General features: G+C 35.5%; 1 protein-coding gene across 1 annotated transcript in view; it reads left to right on the top strand.

Annotated features, from left to right (window-relative positions):
- Positions 1 to 659: 659 nt before the first annotated feature.
- LOC136799042 (uncharacterized) overlaps positions 660 to 20,346 on the top strand; it is a 31,062-nt gene continuing 11,375 nt past the window's right edge. Inside the window, exons 1-7 of the mRNA XM_067055721.1 lie at positions 660 to 727; positions 9,370 to 9,420; positions 11,347 to 11,397; positions 14,556 to 14,606; positions 16,086 to 16,145; positions 16,793 to 16,861; positions 17,375 to 17,440. Coding sequence (XP_066911822.1) covers positions 9,394 to 9,420; positions 11,347 to 11,397; positions 14,556 to 14,606; positions 16,086 to 16,145; positions 16,793 to 16,861; positions 17,375 to 17,440 — 324 coding nt within the window. The 5' untranslated portion in view covers positions 660 to 727; positions 9,370 to 9,393. The remainder of the gene's footprint in view (positions 728 to 9,369; positions 9,421 to 11,346; positions 11,398 to 14,555; positions 14,607 to 16,085; positions 16,146 to 16,792; positions 16,862 to 17,374; positions 17,441 to 20,346) is intronic.

Here is a 20,346-nt window from a genome sequence, read left to right as displayed (position 1 = left end):
GATAACGCTGTTGGCGTCAAACAGTAACGTGTAAATAAAGCCTGGGGATATGGGGACGAGGTTGCGGTATACCTACTGTACCTACTCCTTGTGGATTAAATCCGTAATACGGGATTCACAACAATTCACATTATTACGTAATCTTTCGGAATGTAAACAATTTTCAAAGATGGCGGATCATGAAGGAGCAGAAATTCGGAGGAGCAAAAAATCATGTAATTTCTTTCTGACGCTGCAACTTGACTTGACTGTTCTTTTTCATTGGTAAGTAAAGATTGTTTAATCTAATAATGTATCAGCTCAGTCCAAAATTTTTTCATCAGGAATGTATTAAACTACATTATGCAGTCAAGTATGCCTCCAATTTGCAAAGTGATTTTTAACACATTCTAAAATGTAAAAAATCGTTTAAAACATGTTTACAAAAAGTTAACTTCTATTCTAGTTGGAGATTAAAGCGTTCGCAGCGTTTGCTTAAAGGAATACAGCTGTGAGTCTCTGCTTTCAGGTTCTTAATATTTGTTTTTAAGTACCGTGAATGGTCCTCTAAATCCGACAGCCTTGCCTAAAAATCCGACCCCCCAAATAACTGCTATGAAAAAAAATTCTATGTTTACAAACATTCCCTCTCCAAGTTGAACAATAAACTATTGCAAGGACTCTCGAAACAAAACATCTAACAAGATAACTATAATGTCAAGATGCCAATTAATGTGATCAAAAAAGTGTGAGTTGTAAAAATAATTACCTCTATTATTCTGAATCCGTTGCTCGTGTTTAAAAGGTTAACAATTAATGCCAGGCGGTGTCAATCGAACTGCTCGATTATTGAACTAATCGAACTTATCAAACTTAATCGAACCTTATCGAACGATAGCTGTTCGATTATCAAACCCAATCAAACACCTATCGAACCGGGAAAACTTTCGTAAAGTTCGATGACTGTTCGATTATACGATTATAGTTTGATCGCAGTTCGATGAATACGATTGAGGTTCAATTAAGATCGATGAAGTCGATTGGTTCAATTAAATCGATTTATACCTTGCCGCTGAATTTTTTATTTATATTCCGAGGGCGTATTGGCGGCCGCCCACTGGCCATTCTCGCTCACCATCCTATATCTATCCCATCGGATGGGACAAGCTGGAGCTTTTACAAGCTCTTTGGTCCTTACCGTGAGTGGTCCTAAATCCGACAGCCCTGCCTAATTCCGACACCCCAAATAACTGTTATGAAAAAAAATTATATGTTTACAAACATTCCTTCTCCAAGTTGAACGATAAACTATTGCAAGGACTTTATAATGTCAAGATGTCAATTAATGTGATCAAAAAAGTGCGAGTTGTAAATATAATTACCTCTACTATTATTCTGGATCTGTTGCTCATGTTTAAAACGTTAACAATTTTGTAATAAAAAATTATGTTTTGTACAAGAAGCAATTATTGTAATTTGGTTCAAATCAATGTGTAACAAATCTCTCAGTTTAGCTGATGACACTTTGGTATCTTTATTGCGTCACAGCGAAAGGTTTGTTTTTATTTTAGTTTGTATCTTTGAAGGACCCCATCGGATTTAGGCAGGGCTGTCGGATTTAGGACCACTCACGGTAATTTGTAAAAGAAAAAGATTTTAATTTTTATGACTTTCTTTAAAGAAAGTGTCATCTCTATTATTTCAAATGAGCAATAATGAGTGAATTATACGGTGCCTTTGGTAAAGTTCGATAGCTGTTCGATCAAGTTCGGTAATCGAACAGCTATCGTTTGATTTTGTTCGATAAAGTTCGATGGTTCGATAACGAAAATCGGTTCGATAGGGTTTGGTTGACACCGCCTGGTTTATGTAATGAAAAATTATGTTTTGTATAAGAAGCAATTATTGTAATTTGGTTCAATTGGTTCAGTGTATAAAATCTCTCAGTTTAGTTGACACTTTGGTATCTTCATTGCGTCACAGCGAAAGGTTTGTTTTTATTTTAGTTTGTAATTCCCCATCGGATTTAGGCAGGGCTGTTGGATTTAGGACCACTCACGACCAAGGTCAAATTTGCTTATTAAGTTACATTCTCCAGTTTCTCCGAATTGAGTATCTAAATTCAAATGTGTTGTAACATCTACAACAAGATGATCTGAATAAATAGTAGGTGAGCATGTGTAATTAAATATAGTGTCTGTGTTGTTTGTGAATAAAAATTCTAAAATATTACCATCACGGTGTGTTGATTTGTGTATCAGTTGGTTAATGTGCAAGTCTGCTTTAAAAACATTTAAAACGTCCAGAAGCTGTTTATTGCAATTTCGTGTTGGGGTTGAAGTCTCTTCATTAAGAGGTTTGTGTGGTATGTTAAAATCCCCAAGGATGCATGTGTCAGGTGTACAATCAGTAATACTATCAATTTTTGCTATCATTGCAGAAAAGAGTTCTTGTAATTCAGGTGCTTCAGATTTGTGGTCTGGATTGTTGGGTTGTCTGTAGATAACACAGAGAAGAATATTAAATTTTTTTTGATAAAAGCATCAATGCTTCATTTACTCTGTTCAAGAATTCGAAAATGGGCTCGAAGAATGGTGCAATGTTTCAATTGCTCTGCCTGGTTTCGATTTTACTCTGTCTCTGTTTTTCTTGAAAAAAAGTATAAATTTTCAATCTCAAGTTCTCCTTTTTTGTGATTGTCTGTTAACCAGGACAAATTGTGGTTCCTGAATTGTATTTGTTGGTTTTGGTTGCTGAAATAATTGTTCTCAAGAGAGATTATAATTCTGTGCGAAAGTTGTCCAGGATTGCGAGAAAATCTGAGGTTCATCATTACGATTGTTTTGCTTTTTCTGATGTCGTTTGGTTCCCTTAACATGCGTGAATTTGCAGTCAAGGTTAAGGCATTCCCCTCTTGTAATAGATGATAAAATAAAATTGAAAAATACAATTGACGTCAAATACAAAACTGAACGGTTGTCGTCTGAAAAATGCACAAAGATGGCGGAAAAAATTCAAGAAAATAATAAAAATCACCATGAATAAACGACTTTTGCAGCCCGTCAAAGTGCATCATAAATGAAGAAAACGCACTAAAAGATACCCTACAATGCAGGAAGTGCCACCGTTTACTCCATTATCTTTGTACAGAACTGCCACTTTACCAGATCCAGATATGCTTGTCATACAAATCAAGAAGTTTCCAGTGTCAAAACTGTACCAAAATAGCACCGCAGGTAATGAAAAGGTATAATGCAAATGAAAAATCAAAAATTGAAGGATTCAAAAACGAAATCAAAGCCTGTGAGAATATAATGAAAAGGCAGGACGAAGAAATAAACCATTTGAAAGCACAAGACGTCAATGTTAAACGAAGAGGACAAGAACACAGTGTTGCAAGCAATAACAAAAGAAAAAGGCTTTCCTTACCGAGTGACAGAGGATTTGACCAAAAATGAAAGACAGATAATTAAAGAATGGTGTAAGGAAGCCGAAAAAATGAATGCTAAAATCAAGGAAGACAACACAAAATGGAAAGTCCGGGGGAGCCCGCAAAAAAAACTCTATTTCAAAAAGATCATTGTAAAAAGTACGAGCAGTTTATAGAGGCCCATGTGTCTTCACGGTGCCCTGCAAACCTGTAATGTAAAGCTTTATGATGAGCACATCCTCGGGTGGAAGCTTTGGCACTTGGTACCTAGGTTGCAGCCTCTTGGTTGTTTGTTGCCATATTTGAGCAATTTTGTACAGGCTTTAGGATGGATAAATTGACAGTCTCTGCCTTTCAGTCCATATTCACATTTTCCTTTTATGTAAAAGCGACATATTTGATCATTTGTCTTTGATTTGGTCTGAGATCTTGATCCAGGATATTGGGCCTGATCGTTGTTGCTGTTGTTCAAGTTGATTTCATTTGGTGGTCCGCGAGCTGTTTGGTTTATTATGTTGGAAGTATCGTCTTCTGTCATTGGTGCATTGATCTCATCATCCTCATCTACTACACTCCAAGTAGATTTGTCCTGGGATTCAGTTGATCTTGGTGTTTTGTTTGGTGGATTCAGTGTGTTACTATCATGGGTGAAAGACACAGTGTTATCTTGGCAGGATTGACATAGGAAGATCATGCCTAGAATTTTGAAAAGTGTATTGCGTATTGTCTCATTATGATCAACTAGGTTCATATCTTTCAAAAGATTCAGGTAGCACTCTCGGTGTACTTCTTGACCACATGATGCACACTAGAGAAAGGGTTCATCATTGAGTTTGATAACATAGGACATGTTGCAGACCTGGCATACATCTGGAAGAAAGCATTTGACTTTGAGGCAAAGCTTTTGGACAAGTTCATTCTTGTTAGCAGATTCAACTTCCTGCTTTGACAGGAAGTTAAGTGTGTTGTGAATTGTGTCTTTTTTGAAACTTTTGGTCAGTGTAGCGATAATGGATTTTGTAGGTTTCTCTGGGTTGTATGATTGAAGACAAGATTTGATCTGGGGATCCGGTGCTTGAAGTGATAGCTCTGTTTACTATTCGTTTCCAAATCTGTACGTCTTCATTTGGTTCCCCTTCTGGTTCAATTTCATCCGGCAGTTACGTTAGTTTTCACATTAGCACAGCAAGCGGTATCGTAATTATATCACGGATATCTTGCTCCAGAACATCAGAAATGCACTGAAACGTTCCAGATTTCCGATGCAGACCGATCGCCGAAAATCTTGCTCCGGAACACCGGAAGTGCTCTGGAATCTTCCAGTGTCCCAATGCACGAAAAAACAGCACTTTTTGCTCAGGACCTTTCCAGAGCGCTAGGAGGGTCCTGAAACAGGTCCCTTTACATTTTTCGAAAATCAGTGCCCTACCTTTGCAGTGCAGCTAGAACTTCCATATTTGAGGATTACAATTTTACCAACTGTTTAACGATTTTTTCAGCGTTTTGAAAAAAACGCATTGCTGAAATTTTTTCATCTTCACAGGATCAATTTTCAGCAACATCTTTTGGTGAATGGGTTTTTTCTAACGTTCTTCTTTCAAAGAATATTGATCACTTTCGTTTTCCCTTTCAGCACACAGGAAAAAAAATGAATAGCTTGCGTTTTTTCGTGTGGGCTAATAAAGATGAGGAGGTAATCACAATCTTGCTTTGAGGGTGCTACTTAAATTCTGCCTTATATTATTTACTTGAATCGCAAGCAAAAATATGTGCCGCAAAACTTCTAAAGGGATGTTCATGAAAAACAACCTGGCCATAGATGAAATAATTTGAGCCAAGCCAATCTTGAAAACTAATTTGAAGATCAACTTCCCAAGAAAAAGATCTACGGGGAGACGGAACAACACTGACCCATTACATGTGCGGAATCATTTTACTTTAGCATATAAACAAGGCCTTAAAAAATTGAAGCGCTGTCTCAGGAATTGAATGACAAAATTTGGTTGGTTTACGCTGCGTTTGCAATCGGTCATTTTGTCTCATTTTAAGTTTTCAAGTTTTAATCATTGTCTTGGGAAGTTGAACTTGATTCAGGTAACTCTCATCCTTGTTGTTGCAAACACATCCTGTAGATGACTGATGTTGTTTTTTTCTGAAAGCTTAATTTCCTAGTGTGAGTAACTGAACTATCTCATTTTAATTATAAGTGTTTTTGTTCTGAGACATACAAATAGTACCATCAACGGCTCTTACTTGGAACGATTGGTCAAATCTTGGGATGGTTGATTTTTGGACTGTGTTTTCACTTGCTGTTAAGGCAGTTAATCTTAATTGAATGAGTCTCAAGTCCCACTCTCACCATTTTGTAGTTTGTCATTTTTGTGTTTCCTTTTTTTTTCTGCATGTTTGTTTACCTTTTTCAGTTTGGTCAATATTTTACTCATATTTTCTACCATTATGAATATATTTCATATTTTCAGTTAAATTTACATTTTGTTCAGTATTTTTTTTATCAATATATGTCAATTCAAAAGGTAATTCACTTTTTGTCATAATTTATATTATTTTTTCTTAAATTATTTTTGGTCTGCAATTTATACATTTCTATTCTGCAGAATGTATAAATAAGCCACTTTCAGTTTGGCACCTCAATTCAACAGAGACATTCAAGGAGTCAAGTCATAAGTCAAGTCAATTCATGCCTCAATCATTTTTTTCAATCACATGCACAGGCATTACATCTTCATACACTTTGGTGTTAGTCTATACACCCCTGTGTACTGCTGCCTGCTTACAGCTTCTAATCTCAGGCTAGCTAGTGAGTTTCCTTTCTTTTGCTTTTGTTCTACAGTGGCTTTTAAATTAAGTTTTCATTATATACATATTTTTCTAACACTCAATTATTTTTCTAGTTATCAATTATACTTAGCATTTACATTCACTTCCTTTGATACTTAGTTCATTTACTTTGTGAGCCATTTGTTTTCATTTTTCATAAGACTTAGTTTTTATTCAAATTTTATATTTCAGTTTGAACACCCATACCTGTTCAATCAATACATCTTCAATTCACTGAACAGTTCTCCGAACACGACTAATTAAATTTCCAATTTCCAATTTCCAAATCTCTTCGACAACAAGTTTGTTTTGATAATTCAACTAAGTTTATCAATCAAACTTTCACCATTCCATAATCACAACCAAATGTATTTTTAAAGCATTTTAAAAGTACATAATTCAAGGAAGTTAATCAACAAGTTAATCACACACACGCTGCTCACGGGTTTGTTACAGATCTTCTTAAAGTAGAGTTTTGTCCGAGGACTTCCTCTAACCTTATATATCCAGCTGCCATCCTTTTGTAATTTTGTTTTCTCCTTTGCCTTTCTATGCCATTCTTTGATAGTTTCGCGTTCTTTCTTCGAAAAATTGTCGGTTACTCTAAATTCGTCTTTGTCTAATTTGTGGACTGATGCCAGAATTTGACGTTTCTCTTCTTCGATCTTTAGCACGACTTTCAAGGACAGCCATCTTTTTGTTTTGAACATTTGTTGTTGTTTGGATCCTTTAACAACATCATCTCGTCGATCTTCTTCTCCAGTCTATCCAGATTGCTCATCTTGACCTTTCTCCTTACCTTCAGTATTTGTTGCATTGTTATCGATCGTTCTTTGTTTACTTGTTTTGATCTTCTCTAATAATATTGGCGTGACTGTGATGCATTTCGCACATTCGAATCTCCTTGCTTTGTACTGAAGGCAAATCTGTATTTGGTAGGCTGGAAGCTCCGAACAGGCATAATGAACGAATCTTTGGCACTTCCTATATTGCAAGACACCGTTATCCCCTAATATTTCATTTATAAAGCATTTATTTGGGATGCAGGATCCATATTTTGATGAAATTTCAGTGTTAATATTTTCAGAATTTTTCACCATTTTGTTGCATTGTCAGGAGCACAACCGTACAGATTTTATTTGATGTCAAATTATTAACTTATTTATCTAAGTATTTTTGAGCACAAATTTAAATATGTGGCTTAATAAAAAGCAAATTATGGCAATTTTGTTTTCCTCAAACCCCTGGGAAAAGTTTTTTTGCCGACTTAGCTATTTTACAAATCTAAAAAAAGAACTCCCATAGGAATTCCGATACCTAGCCCAATTGGTTAATTTCGGAATGGCTTTAAGAAAGTCATAATGGCAGATAATTCAAAAGTTGCTGATGAGGAAGTGTGTGGAATTTGTTGATATTGATAGCTTGCTAATTCTGTATAAGGAGAAAAGAAAACAGGTACTTTTGCTAATGAGGATATCAAAGTTCCACCTACACTGACTTGTGTCATATGGATTGTTCATAATGATAAAGAAACTCATAAGCATTCTTGTATTAAATTTCTTTTCACTCATTCTTTTGTTTTGTAATAGCCCATTTTCATTTCCCTTCAGCATGTTTTTCCAGAATTTTCTTCAAGTCACCATTTCTTTCTAAACTTTGTTTTCATTTTGTTTTGAGTCATTTCAATGGAAGTTGTTAGAATATTTACAAGGTACTTGACAGAAAATTCTTTGTTTGATTGTCGATTGATGTTGGCACTGTTGCCATTATCAATTTTGTTAGATCTGACAAATTGATGTTTGTGAGTGCACTTTATAGTTTTGATTCTCATTGAAGAATCATAATTCTGGTTTTCATGTCACTAGATGCTGTTTTAGAGCTTTAGAGCTAGCCTGGCTGAAAAGTTAATGAAAGGGTCCTACAAAGTACCTAAGGGTGGGGCAGTTAGGACCTACCAGGAGCTCTGGTGCTTACCACTGAGGATGCGAGTTGGAATCACGCTTGGGTCAAATATGATTTTTTGGGTGTAGAATCCGAAAAAAATGGTCTGAACCTCTGAAAAGTTGTGAAAAGGGGCAACAGAGCATCCAAGGGAGTGGTCAGGACTAAAGACTGCACCCACAATGCTGGAGTGTGGAGGTCTCACGACTTGACATTTCCTTGAGACTTTAAGCATATTCAGAAGAGAAAGCATGTCTAATTTCATCACCCCATCCCTGGTTGGCAGGGAATGGGCCAAGAACAATACAGGATGGTCTTGCTTAGACAATTGCCAGTCCTTTCGGTTTCATCTCTACTAGAGAACAAGCCTGCATAATATCTAAGAGATAGCACAAAACTGGTTGACACAGCGCCCACTTAGATTTTTTGTTAAGCCCGTTTTCCCAATAAAATTCAAATTAGTTCTCTTTTTAAAATTGGTCTGTAATTTACCTTTCCTTTGGTTTTCGCTGAATAAATATGGTCACACTCATTTGAAGAGGCTTGGTGCCTTGTTACTCACCCACCAAGTCTACTCTTTAGACATTCAAAACATTTTTGAGTGCTTAGTGTCTGGCAAAATGATAAAGGACTTTCGTACACATTTTGATGTAGCACTAGTGTGGCTAACTGATCAACAACTGATTACAAAAAACAAGTTAATCTAATGTCGACATCCCTCATCTAATTCCGACACCCTTTTTTAGAGATAGGAATAACAGGAAGGTCCAAAGCAACGACTGAAAAAAGTTTTTTTTTTTCTGATCGCTTAGCAAAGAAATATATGATAAAAGATAATATATAATTTCATAATCAACAATTTTGACCTTCTTTTAATCCTCTAGCTCTTTAAAAATAAGGTTGTTGGAATTAGATGAGGGATATCCACATCTACAATACTATACTTACAATAAGTAAGCCTGAGCTCTAAATGTAAAGGCATTATGCAAGCCAAATGATTGCAGAATTTCGAAATTATGCGACTTTTAACCCTGTCTCTTAGTTTTTTTTTAATCTTCAGTTTGGTGGCCTAAAGGCGATTTTTAGCGCCAAAGCAAGGCAAAAATTTCAGAATAGGCCAGAAACTTCAAAAATTGTCTGAGTGGACCAACTATTTCAGATTTACTGTTGATTTTTTTTAGATTAACACTGAGGCTTAATGAAAGATGGACGAGACTATGATGGAGGAAGAGGTATAAATTGCATTTTTAAATCTTAAGAATCTAGTAAAAAAATCAGTTAACAGCTCTATTGTTAGTCGACCAGTTTCCAACAGTTCATCATTAACTCGTTAGTAACCTACTGTAGATAGCTAAAATTTTATAAAGCTAATGATGGCAGTTTTATTATTTATTTTTAATTTTTTGATCAATGGTTCAAGCTGATAAGTTGTACAATTTACCTAGCTGGCTCAAAGCTTATTAATAACAAAAATCTGAGTTGGTATTGCTCATCCAAAAATGAAAACGCTGTTTTTACCAAAATTTTAGTGATTTTAGGAGAGCAGCGTCTAATAACCTGTTTCTAAGAGGGTTTGAAAAATGGCCTGACAAACGTATTTTGAAACTTTCCATTGGTAGATACTCTGTATACATGTAAATTGTTTCTCATCTGTAAAAATAGTGCTTGTCATCAACCAAACTTAATAAGAATTATTGAACTTTATGATTGTTTGTGACAATCAATCAATCTAGAAACTTTAGGAAGTTGGTTTTATCAGAATTTTTTTATAAGAATAAATTAGTTGTTGTCGTTTGTAATTGTTGTTGTTGACAATCATTTTCAACTTATTTGATAAGAACAAATTATATAAGAACATAAGGCCTCAAGCCCAGATTTTAAGAACAGTCTTAGAATATTTGAGGTATTTAAGCACTCTTAAAACGGTGAAAATAAGATTGATTCAAGAAAGTTTTTAGACTTAAGACTTCAAAGGCTTCAAAAAAAAAGTATGTTCTTATAAAAAAACATGTAGTCTTACAAAAGTTCACAGCTAAGATCAATCGTAAAATTATAAAGTCAATGATTAGTTTGTCAGACTAGTTATAATTTGATTATAGATTAACATGAGATGTAATTTAATGTCAGATCCTTTATTAACAGACTCACCTATGCTGATGATTATTAGTAAGAATTAGAGATTGTTTTGTTTTGAAATTGTGCAAAATTGGATTAGTCAATTTGTACACTTCAAACTCATCATAGTGCTATGAGAATCATCTTAGAATGGGTGTCAAATATCATTTTCGCGTTACTTTGTTTACATTTTGAGTGATCTTAAAATACACATATATCATATCATTTTGATTAACTTCTACTCTATAATAACACTTTTGAATGTCAATTTTAATAGTGCAATAACATATAGTTGTATTTTGAATACTAGTTTACCAGTAGACACTTGGACTTCAACTATTTGAAGAAAAATGAAGAAGACATTTTCCATTTCTATGGATAAGAAAGAAGTGATTGAGAAGACAGCAACATTGGGTAGAAAGTTTTACAAGAGAGTGGGTTTACAATCATTGATATCATTCTGTCCTTGAGATTATGAACATTCTTTTAGATACAAACGTTTATCTAGTTGTAGATCTTTATATGGGAATATATCTTTATGGGAATAAAGATCTGGTCAATAAAATCATCGAAAGTTTGTTGTAGGATGGTATATGAAATATGTTTTTGAAATCTTAGAATTGCACATACTTTTTATTAGACTTTGTTTTGGATGAACCGGGATGGCAAATTTTTGACAGTTTTGCGCCTAAAACGTTCTTATCAGCGTTCTTGAGTTATACAAATTGGCCTTCGAGTTGAACAAATAATCAAATTAAACTCTAATTTAAAGTTGGGAAGTAAAAGAATTATTGCAATTACGGAATTTTCTTATGAATTCAGATGACTTTGAACAAATTTCGGAAATTTCACCAATTCCCAGACATGTTCTTAGGATGTTCTTATTCTTTTCCAAAATGTAGCTTAAATGTTCTTATAAACTATAGGTTCCAATAAAAAATTTATGTAACGTCCCTTTTGAGTTAAAAGTTGAGTGAACATTTTTAAAATAACTTTTAAAATTGCATCTCCACTTCTTCATTTTCATTTTTCATATTTTTCAGTTACCTCTACCCGAAGAAGATGACAATTTGGTGGACTTGAAATATATTCATGTTTGTTGCTTGTCTTTTACTTTGAAAATTTTTAAATCTTGTACTGAAAAATCAGGTTTTTGAGATGAGCACAAGTCTTTTTATGAGATTGAATTTAAAAAACATGTGAAAGAGGCAGACTTTTTGTTGGGAGCGTAGTCATAAAACATTGGTCTTATGCTTTCAAAAGCAGACTAAAGCACATAGCATAGTTTCTAGAGGGGTCAAGACCCCCCCTTAGGTAAGAGGCCCCAAGACCCCCCCTTAAGAGCCATTTTTTTTAAGAGTCTTCAGGGTGTGATACCTCATCCTCTTGGATTTTGATGAAATTTTGACCAAATGATCCATCACACAAGAAAATAAGACCCTGAAAATTTCACCTTGATATCTCAAGTACTTTTGAAGATACAGCGTTTCAAAGATAGGCTACTAAGCGGAAATTGACCCCTAAAAATCATGAACTCTGGTGGGGAGCAGATTTTGAAAGCCAATGAATTTTTATTCAAGTACGTTAGAAAGCTGATTTACAGTGGATTTCAAGAACTTTTTGTAGGGAATCAGAAAAAATCAAATTGAGTCTCCAAAATTTTCCCCAAAAATCTCTAGCACCTCCTGTAGAGGGCTTCAAACTTTGTGTAATCTGGGTTTGGAAGCACTTTTAGCTGTCTGCTGATGGTCCTTGGAGACTTTTTTGAAGCAAACTTTTGACCTGGAGTGGTTTACTGGTGGGTTTTGGCCACAAAAATAACATTTTCAGGATTTCTATTTTTGCGTAAGCGTCAAAAATGGCCGAAAAAATTGCTATTTTGGCTGATCTGGAGCAAAATTCAAGATGGCGTATCTTTTTGAACCCCCTACAAATTATTTTGAAACTTTCAGTAATGCTTCCTTAGTAGGTCTAGTTTGTAACCTCAAAAAATCTCAGTGGGGCCTTGAAGTCTCTTAAAGATATGATCAATTGAAAATTTGCTTAACTTCGTTGTTTTTTCCCTCCTAAAATGCTAAATCAGGCCCACTTAAGGCCTCTAAAGGTAAATTCTTGTCAAAATATTGGTTGATCTTCTCTAGCCAACTAATCACTGGCATTAAGGGAACAACTGTAAAAAAATTCAGGTCATTTCCATTAACAGATGACATTTTATGACTGTTTCTTTATTTTTAAGTATAGAATATGTAAAAAAATGGGACTGACATCTGGCCTTTCCTACCATTCCAGGGCCTATGTTTTCAGGAAAAGCCTCAACCTTTCACAGTTTGGTAAATATTACTCCTAAATATAAGCAGGTTACTTCAACTAAATGGGTTTAACAGTACTTAATTCCTATTCAAAAACTTTTTAGACTCATTCAGAAATCCTACTTTGACAATAATTTTGCGCTTTACCGCAAAATTTCTAAAGTCCAAGTGTCGTGATTAACTTTGGACTGTCCAATATTTCTTGTCCAGAAGATTTAAACATCATTGTTTGCAGTATCTCATAAAATATCACCCTAGTAATGTTGCTTAGTTATTTAAGAATCAACAAGTAAGGCTGTCAGTGTACACAAATATAGAGATATTGGACAGTCTAAAGTTAATCACGACACTTGGACTTAGAAATTTTGCGGTAAAGCGCAAATTATTGTCAAAGTAGGATTTCTGAATGAGTCTAAAAAGTTTTTGAATAGGAATTAAGTACTGTTAAACCCATTTAGTTGAAGTAACCTGCTTATATTTAAGAATAATATTCACCAAACTGTAAAAGGTTGAGGCTTTTTCTGAAAATATAGGCCCTGGAATGGTAGGAAAGGCCAGATGTCAATCTCATTTTTTTACATATTCTATAATTAAAAATAAAGAAACAGTCATAAAATGTCATCTGTTAATGGAAATGACCTGAATTTTTTTACAGTTGTTCCCTTAATGCCAATGATTAGTTGGCTAGAGAAGATCAACCAATATTTTGACAAGAATTTACCTTTAGATGCCTTAAGTGGGCCTGATTTAGCATTTTAGGAGGGAAAAAACAACGAAGTTAAGCTAATTTTCAATTGATCATATCTTTAAGAAACTTCAAGGCCCCACTGAGATTTTTTGAGGTTATAAACTAGACCTACTAAGGAAGCATTACTGAAAGTTTCAAAAAAATTTGTAGGGGGTTCAAAAAGATACGCCATCTTGAATTTTGCTCCAGATCAGCCAAAATAGCAATTTTTTCGGCCATTTTTGACGCTTACGCAAAAATAGAAATCCTGAAAATGTTATTTTTGTGGCCAAAACCCACCAGTAAACCACTCCAGGTCAAAAGTTTGCTTCAAAAAAGTCTCCAAGGACCATCAGCAGACAGCTAAAAGTGTTTCCAAACCCAGATTACACAAAGTTTGAAGCCCTCTACAGGAGGTGCTAGAGATTTTCGGGGAAAATTTTGGAGACTCAATTTGATTTTTTCTGATTCCCTACAAAAAGTTCTTGAAATCCACTGTAAATCAGCTTTCTAATGTACTTGAATAAAAATTCATTGGCTTTCAAAATCTGCTCCCCACCAGAGTTCATGATTTTTAGGGGTCAATTTCCGCTTAGTAGCCTATCTTTGAGACTCTGTATCTTCAAAACTACTTGAGATATCAAGGTGAAATTTTCATGGTCTTATTTTCTTGTGTGATGGATCATTTGGTCAAAATTTGATCAAAATCTAAGAGGGTGAGGTATCACACTTTCTTTATTCTGAAGATTTTTAAAAAAAATGGCTCTTAAGTGCTAACCCCCCCTTAGGAAATTCATTTAAAATTTCACACCCCCCTTAGAAAATCAGTATAAATGAAACGATTGTACAAGAGTCATAATTAGGTTAGATGATTTTTGTTCAAGGAGGATCCCTCTTATCTAAGAAGACCCCCCCCTTAGGTAAGAAGACTCTCCTTAACTGGCAACCCCCCCTTAGGAAAGTCATACTTTTAACACCCCCCTTGCTTTTGGTTCATCAAAACCCAAGACCCCCCCTAAATGTAGGGGGGTAGAAACTATGCATAGGCTTGAATATTGACTGATAAATAACACAAGTTTTTCATTGGGGTTTCCTTTGGTTATTAGAATATTAGGTCTTATTTTGCTATGATATGATGATACCATTAGATTCTTTCTAAGTTTCTCTAACTCTCTCTGGTTTATAGTTTCTGAAGAATGTTGTTTCTTTCTTTCAGTGGGGATATTTGAATTGTTGTCAAACATTGTATAAAGGTCGCAAAGCAAAGGTAACTATCTTGAAAAATGGCCTTTGCTCTTTTATTTATTAACTTTCCTTTTAAAAATGACAAAACCTCTTTGGATTTGTAATGAAGATGGTTGAAGAGAATTTATAATGTAGCTGACTGTATGATAAATATTTGCATTTCTGTCATGCGAGCTAGAGTATTGGTATTTAATGTGACATCTTGAGTAAGATAACATTCAGATGTAACATGATACACTAATCTTGTGGTTTTTATGTTTATTTGGATGTTGGTTATAAATAATGATGCAAATTCAAAGCAAAATATAATGAAGGACTCTACCATATATACTGGGTGTCCCAAAAAATTCCCCTTTTTGAAGTGAATTTTCTCGAGTTCTATGAACTTCAAAGGAATCAATTCTTTTGCATTGGAAAGAGGAAGGATTTATCCAATTATAAACTTTAATTTTGAGGTTTTATCAGTCAAATTTGGTCATCTAGATATAAAAAGTTATGGTCTAAATGCAAATAAATCAAATTAGTCTAAAAACATTAGTTTTCAAAAAAGTCTAAAAAGGCGAAAAATGAGGATATCAAATTGATTATAAGACAAAGACACAAATGTTGGTAAAATTTTGAAATTTTTAGGGCTCGAAAAAGCATCATAGCCCTTGACTTTTGAAAAGTAATATTTTAGCATTTAGGCCATAACATTTTGATCTAGATGACGAATTTAACAAATGACCCATTAAAATTTATGTTTATCCTTTCTCTTTCCAATGCAAAAGAATTGGTTCTTTAAAACTTTATAGAGCTCGAGAAATTTTACTTCAAAGAGGGGGATTTACACCCGGTGCCAACTTGATTCATAGTATCACTCTTTCTGTTCTAATAGCTCTGATTTTATCCAGAATCAATCGAGAGAAAAATACCAAATAATCTCTATCTTTTAAAAGCTTGATAGAATTGGATTATTATTAATTAAAGTACAGTTGACGCTCTCTAATTCGACTTTCTTCTGTTCGATACGCTCCATTATTCGATAATGTTTAAATTCACCGTCAACAAGGAACTCTTATAAACGACGCTCTAATATTCGATACGCTTCCTCATTGCTTTAATGGGATAAACTTTCGCGGGGATTAAATTTCACGGATTTCGCGGATTTGGGTGTCATCCACGAAAATCCGCGAATTTAAATCCCAATGGAAATTTGGAAGGGCCCCATCCGCGAAATATTTCTAATTAAAACTCAGAATATGTCAAATAAATACTTTTTGAATTGTACTTGCATCAAAAAAGCGCAAATAATGTGTATTTCAACAACCAATATGTATGGTTTGACAGTATAAAGATACAAAATCGTGAAAATATTGCCACCCAATAGTGCCAACCGCGAAATTTAATCCCCGCGAAATTTTATCCCTTTAAAATAATTCCCCTTGAATAAATTGGAATTGTGAGCGTCAACTGTAGTAAAAAAATCAATCCAGCAAATTTCATCATTTTTTCGTTCCAGCACGAAGTATGGAATACTTATTGGGTCACTCTTTGTGGAACTACGCTAAGATTCTACTTGGTAAGATCATGGTTCTGATTGTAATGTTATCACTTTTTAGCCTGCTGTTTTTATTGGGTTTAAGGGGCTGTTAACATGAAGGCGGGTTGCCTTGGTTAGGTGAGGTGGGATGGATTTTCGAACGTTACGTCACAGTTTTTGACGAATTAAATGGCTAGAAATGGATCACGTGACGTTCGAAAATCCATCCCACCTCGACTAACTGGGCCAGTCCGCCTCGAAATGAACAACCCCTAAGTGTTAAACGAGTTTAGCGGGCTTTAAAGAACCTTTTGTAAATTTTGTACTTAAAAAAAATCTCAAGATAAGGAGCCTTTGTTGAAATATGCCAATATTCTATTTCGTAAAGTGATAAAGGGTTATTGAGTTTCTAGAGACTCTCTTGAACCTAACCAAGATTTCTGTAATTTTGATCACTTAGACTCTTAGGAGCTTTCATTTGAAGTACCATCGTTTGGGGTCACTCATATAAGTTTGGGGTAACTTTTATACCCTTACAAGTAAAGAAGTCAGAACATGATTTGTTTACATCCTATTCTAACGTAATATAATTTATAAATTACAGACCAGAAGAGTCAGCTAAGCTATGAAAGTTACTCCTTGCTTACAAAAATAACTGTAATTGATTCCTTTATTTTCTTTTTCAGGATGCAGCGATGCACCCAGATTCAGTCTTTCATGCACCACCGTCCTCTCCCTTTGGACCTTTACAAGAAGTAGGTTTTAAATGATGTTTAGTTATAATTACAACTTATTTGGAAGGAGCCTTTTGATTATTTGGTGTTAAACAAGGAAAACAGATTCCACAATCAGTTTGAAAAGATACATACTGCATAAATACTTGTGCGAAATACAATGATGTTTAGTTATAGTTACAACTTAAAAATAAACTGCTCTCAAATAAGGAAAGTATTGGTTAACTATTGATACCCTAAATAATGTGTAAAATGTAACTACTTTGATCATCTCATATGGTTATGCATTGGACTCTTCCAGAAAACGTCCGTACATGTGGGTGGAGGATGTATTGTCCGGGGGATAGCGAAAAATCATCAAGATTTGCCTTGTCCGGGGGGGGGGGGATGAATTTGCTCTGTCCGGGGGTAATTTGGGTTGTCCGGGGGGGGGGGGTCAACTGATGTTTGTCCGGGGGTAAAACCCGTTGTCCGGAGGGGCCAAAAGGGTAAATCACTGACGCTTAATGGTTTAATCTGATTTTCCGTTTTTAGAATCAACACAAGGTTGCATTCTTTGAATTGGATGGAGCTGAACTCGACATGCTGGACGATGGAAAGGTAAAAGGATTTTTGTTGGTCTTAGTTTTTGGTCAGCCTAAGCTGAGCATTCAAATAGGTAAAATTTTCCAGTTCCATCATCATCATAAGACGGCAAAAAAAAAATCCGATTTTCCGATCTCACTTTGATTTCTAAACTTTCTTCCGATCGGGTTAACTTTTTGGGTACTTTTAGCGTACGTTGTTTTTACAGATCATAATGTGCTCACTTTGATTTCTCAACTTTCTTCCGATCGGGTTAACTTTTTGGGTACTTTTAGCGTACGTTGTTTTAACAGATCATAATGTGGTGTTTCAAGATGGCGGCTCAAGCGATAGTCAGATGTGATAAAAGTCAGTGTTGTACCAAAGTATTTCCAGTATAAATCTGTTGCAAGCTTCAATTTCTGTCATTTATTTTTTAACTCGGCAAATCAAACACATGATTTTCATCAAGGGGACTCTTTTTCTATATCTTTTGAAGCTTTAAAGCCGTTTGCTCAAGTTTTTGTTTATGTTGAATTTTCTGATACTTTTTATTGCTGCTTTTTATTAGTTTTTGCAATAAAAACATATTTTTCTTGTTTGCCTCTAGGTGGGATTGATGGTGTTATAATGTTATTGGAATTTGATAAAGTTTACAAAAGTACAGCTACTGTCTAAATTTGATAAAGACTGGATGCAATTGTGCTTTTTTGGACTAAAAGGCGAATCGCAAAAAATTGTTTGGTTCCCGTCATTTCTACTTTAAAAAGTGGGGGTCGTTCGGTCATTCGGTTGAAAATATTTTTCTTTTAAGAAGCAGCTACATCTTGTTGAAAGGGAATCCGTCGTGTGGACTGATCCGAATTAAGAAATTGAGAAACCGTGGATAAACTGGTTTTCGGTTTACTCTCCATTAGCATGTGGCTCGCTATTTCGATTTGAAAACTTGTAAACACAGAGCGTGCAGAGGTCGACAGTGGAAATCCAGCAAAGCAGCGGAAAAGCTTTCCGACTCTCCAACTCTACCTGCTGACCGTAAATCAGGGTCGGTCAGATGACGGGAACCAAATGATGACATCACATCTCCTATTATATTATTGGACTTGCAAAATTATGACAAATGGTCTTTGGAATTTGATCAATTATATTAATATTAATATATACAGTTCTTGTTGAAATTGATCAAACTATTTTTCATGCAGTTCCGGACGCAGATTGTGTTTTTCTAACCTTTCCTAACTTTGGCGCACCTTTTGACCGAATAATGGAATTGAATGAATGGCGATAACAGTTTATACATATCTCTTATCAGACTTTCAGAAAGCGGACTGCAGAAAGTTATGAAAAATGGTTTCTAGAATTTAATGAATTATATCGCCAAGTTACACAACAACAGATCCATCTGGTCTTCATTTAACATTGTTTTAAAGTTTAAAAAACACTGCCAGTGCTTGGCACAGAAGAGAGGACTCCCAGTTGAAATTAATTGCTACTTCGCTGCCTTGTTGAATTTATTTATTTTGGTCGTGTGTTTATTCCGCTAAGGCGGTAAGGCGATCACTCATGTCCAGTACTGAGGAAAATTTGCCCTGGTCTACGGCGAAAGACCTTCGCAAAAGATTTATATCATTATCTCCCTAATATACCATTTTCGACTAAAGTTTCCGGGATAATGTGGTGGTCGAATTTTAGTAGCCATTCCCAGGAGTAATGCAGTGGTTCAATATCATCAGTTTCTCTCCGGCGAAACGCGGTGGTCAAAAGGCAAATAAATAATGTAAAGTTCCGACTACATTTTCCGAGATGATTTGGTGGTGGCTCGGGCGTCCAGAATAAGTAATTTGTCTCCGGGGAAATTCGGTGGTCCAAAATCAGTCAAAATCTCCGGGAAAATGCGGTGGTCAAATTAGAAGGAGATATTTGAAACACACACACCAAATATTGGTTGACGGTGGCTCGGGCGTCCAGAATAAGTAATTTGTCTCCGGGGAAATTCGGTGGTCCAAAATCACATAAAATCTCCGGGAAAATGCGGTGGTCAAATTAGAAGGGAATATTTGAAACACACACCAAATATTGATTGACGGTGGCTCGGGCGTCCAGAATAAGTAGTTTGTCTCCGGGGAAATTCGGTGGTCCAAAATCACATAAAATCTCCGGGAAAATGCGGTGGTCAAATTAGAAGGAAATATTTGAAACACACACCAAATATTGATTGACGGTGGCTCGGGCGTCCAGAATAAGTAGTTTGTCTCCGGGGAAATTCGGTGGTCCAAAATCAGTCAAAATCTCCGGGAGAATGTGGTGGTCAAATTAGAAGGAGATATTTGAAACACACACACACCATATCTTGGTTGACGGTGGCTCGGGCGTCCAGAATAAGTAGTTTGTCTCCGGGGAAATTCGGTGGTCCGAAATCAGTCAAAATCTTCGGGAGAATGCGGTGGTCAAATTAGAAAGAGATATTTGAAACACACACCAAATATTGATTGACGGTGGCTCGGGCGTCCAGAATAAGTAGTTTGTCTCCGGGGAAATTCGGTGGTCCAAAATCACATAAAATCTCCAGGAAAATGCGGTGGTCAAATTAGAAGGAAATATTTGAAACACACACCAAATATTGATTGACGGTGGCTCGGGCGTCCAGAATAAGTAGTTTGTCTCCGGGGAAATTCGGTGGTCCGAAATCAGTCAAAATCTTCGGGAGAATGCGGTGGTCAAATTAGAAAGAGATATTTGAAACACACACACCATATCTTGGTTGACGCTGGCTCAGGCGTCCAGAATAAGTATTTTGTCTCCAGGGAAATTCGGTGGTCTAAAATCACTTAAAATCTTCGGGAAAATGCGTTGGATGAATTTGTAGGAGATATTTGAAACACACACACACACACCATATCTTGGTTGACGATGGCTCGGGCGTCCAGAATAAGTAATTTGTC

This window comes from Clytia hemisphaerica, unplaced genomic scaffold (assembly GCF_902728285.1).
Source record: "Clytia hemisphaerica strain Z4C2 unplaced genomic scaffold, Clytia hemisphaerica genome assembly, whole genome shotgun sequence".
NCBI lineage: Eukaryota > Metazoa > Cnidaria > Hydrozoa > Leptothecata > Clytiidae > Clytia > Clytia hemisphaerica.
This window is presented reverse-complemented; position numbering and strand designations above follow the sequence as displayed.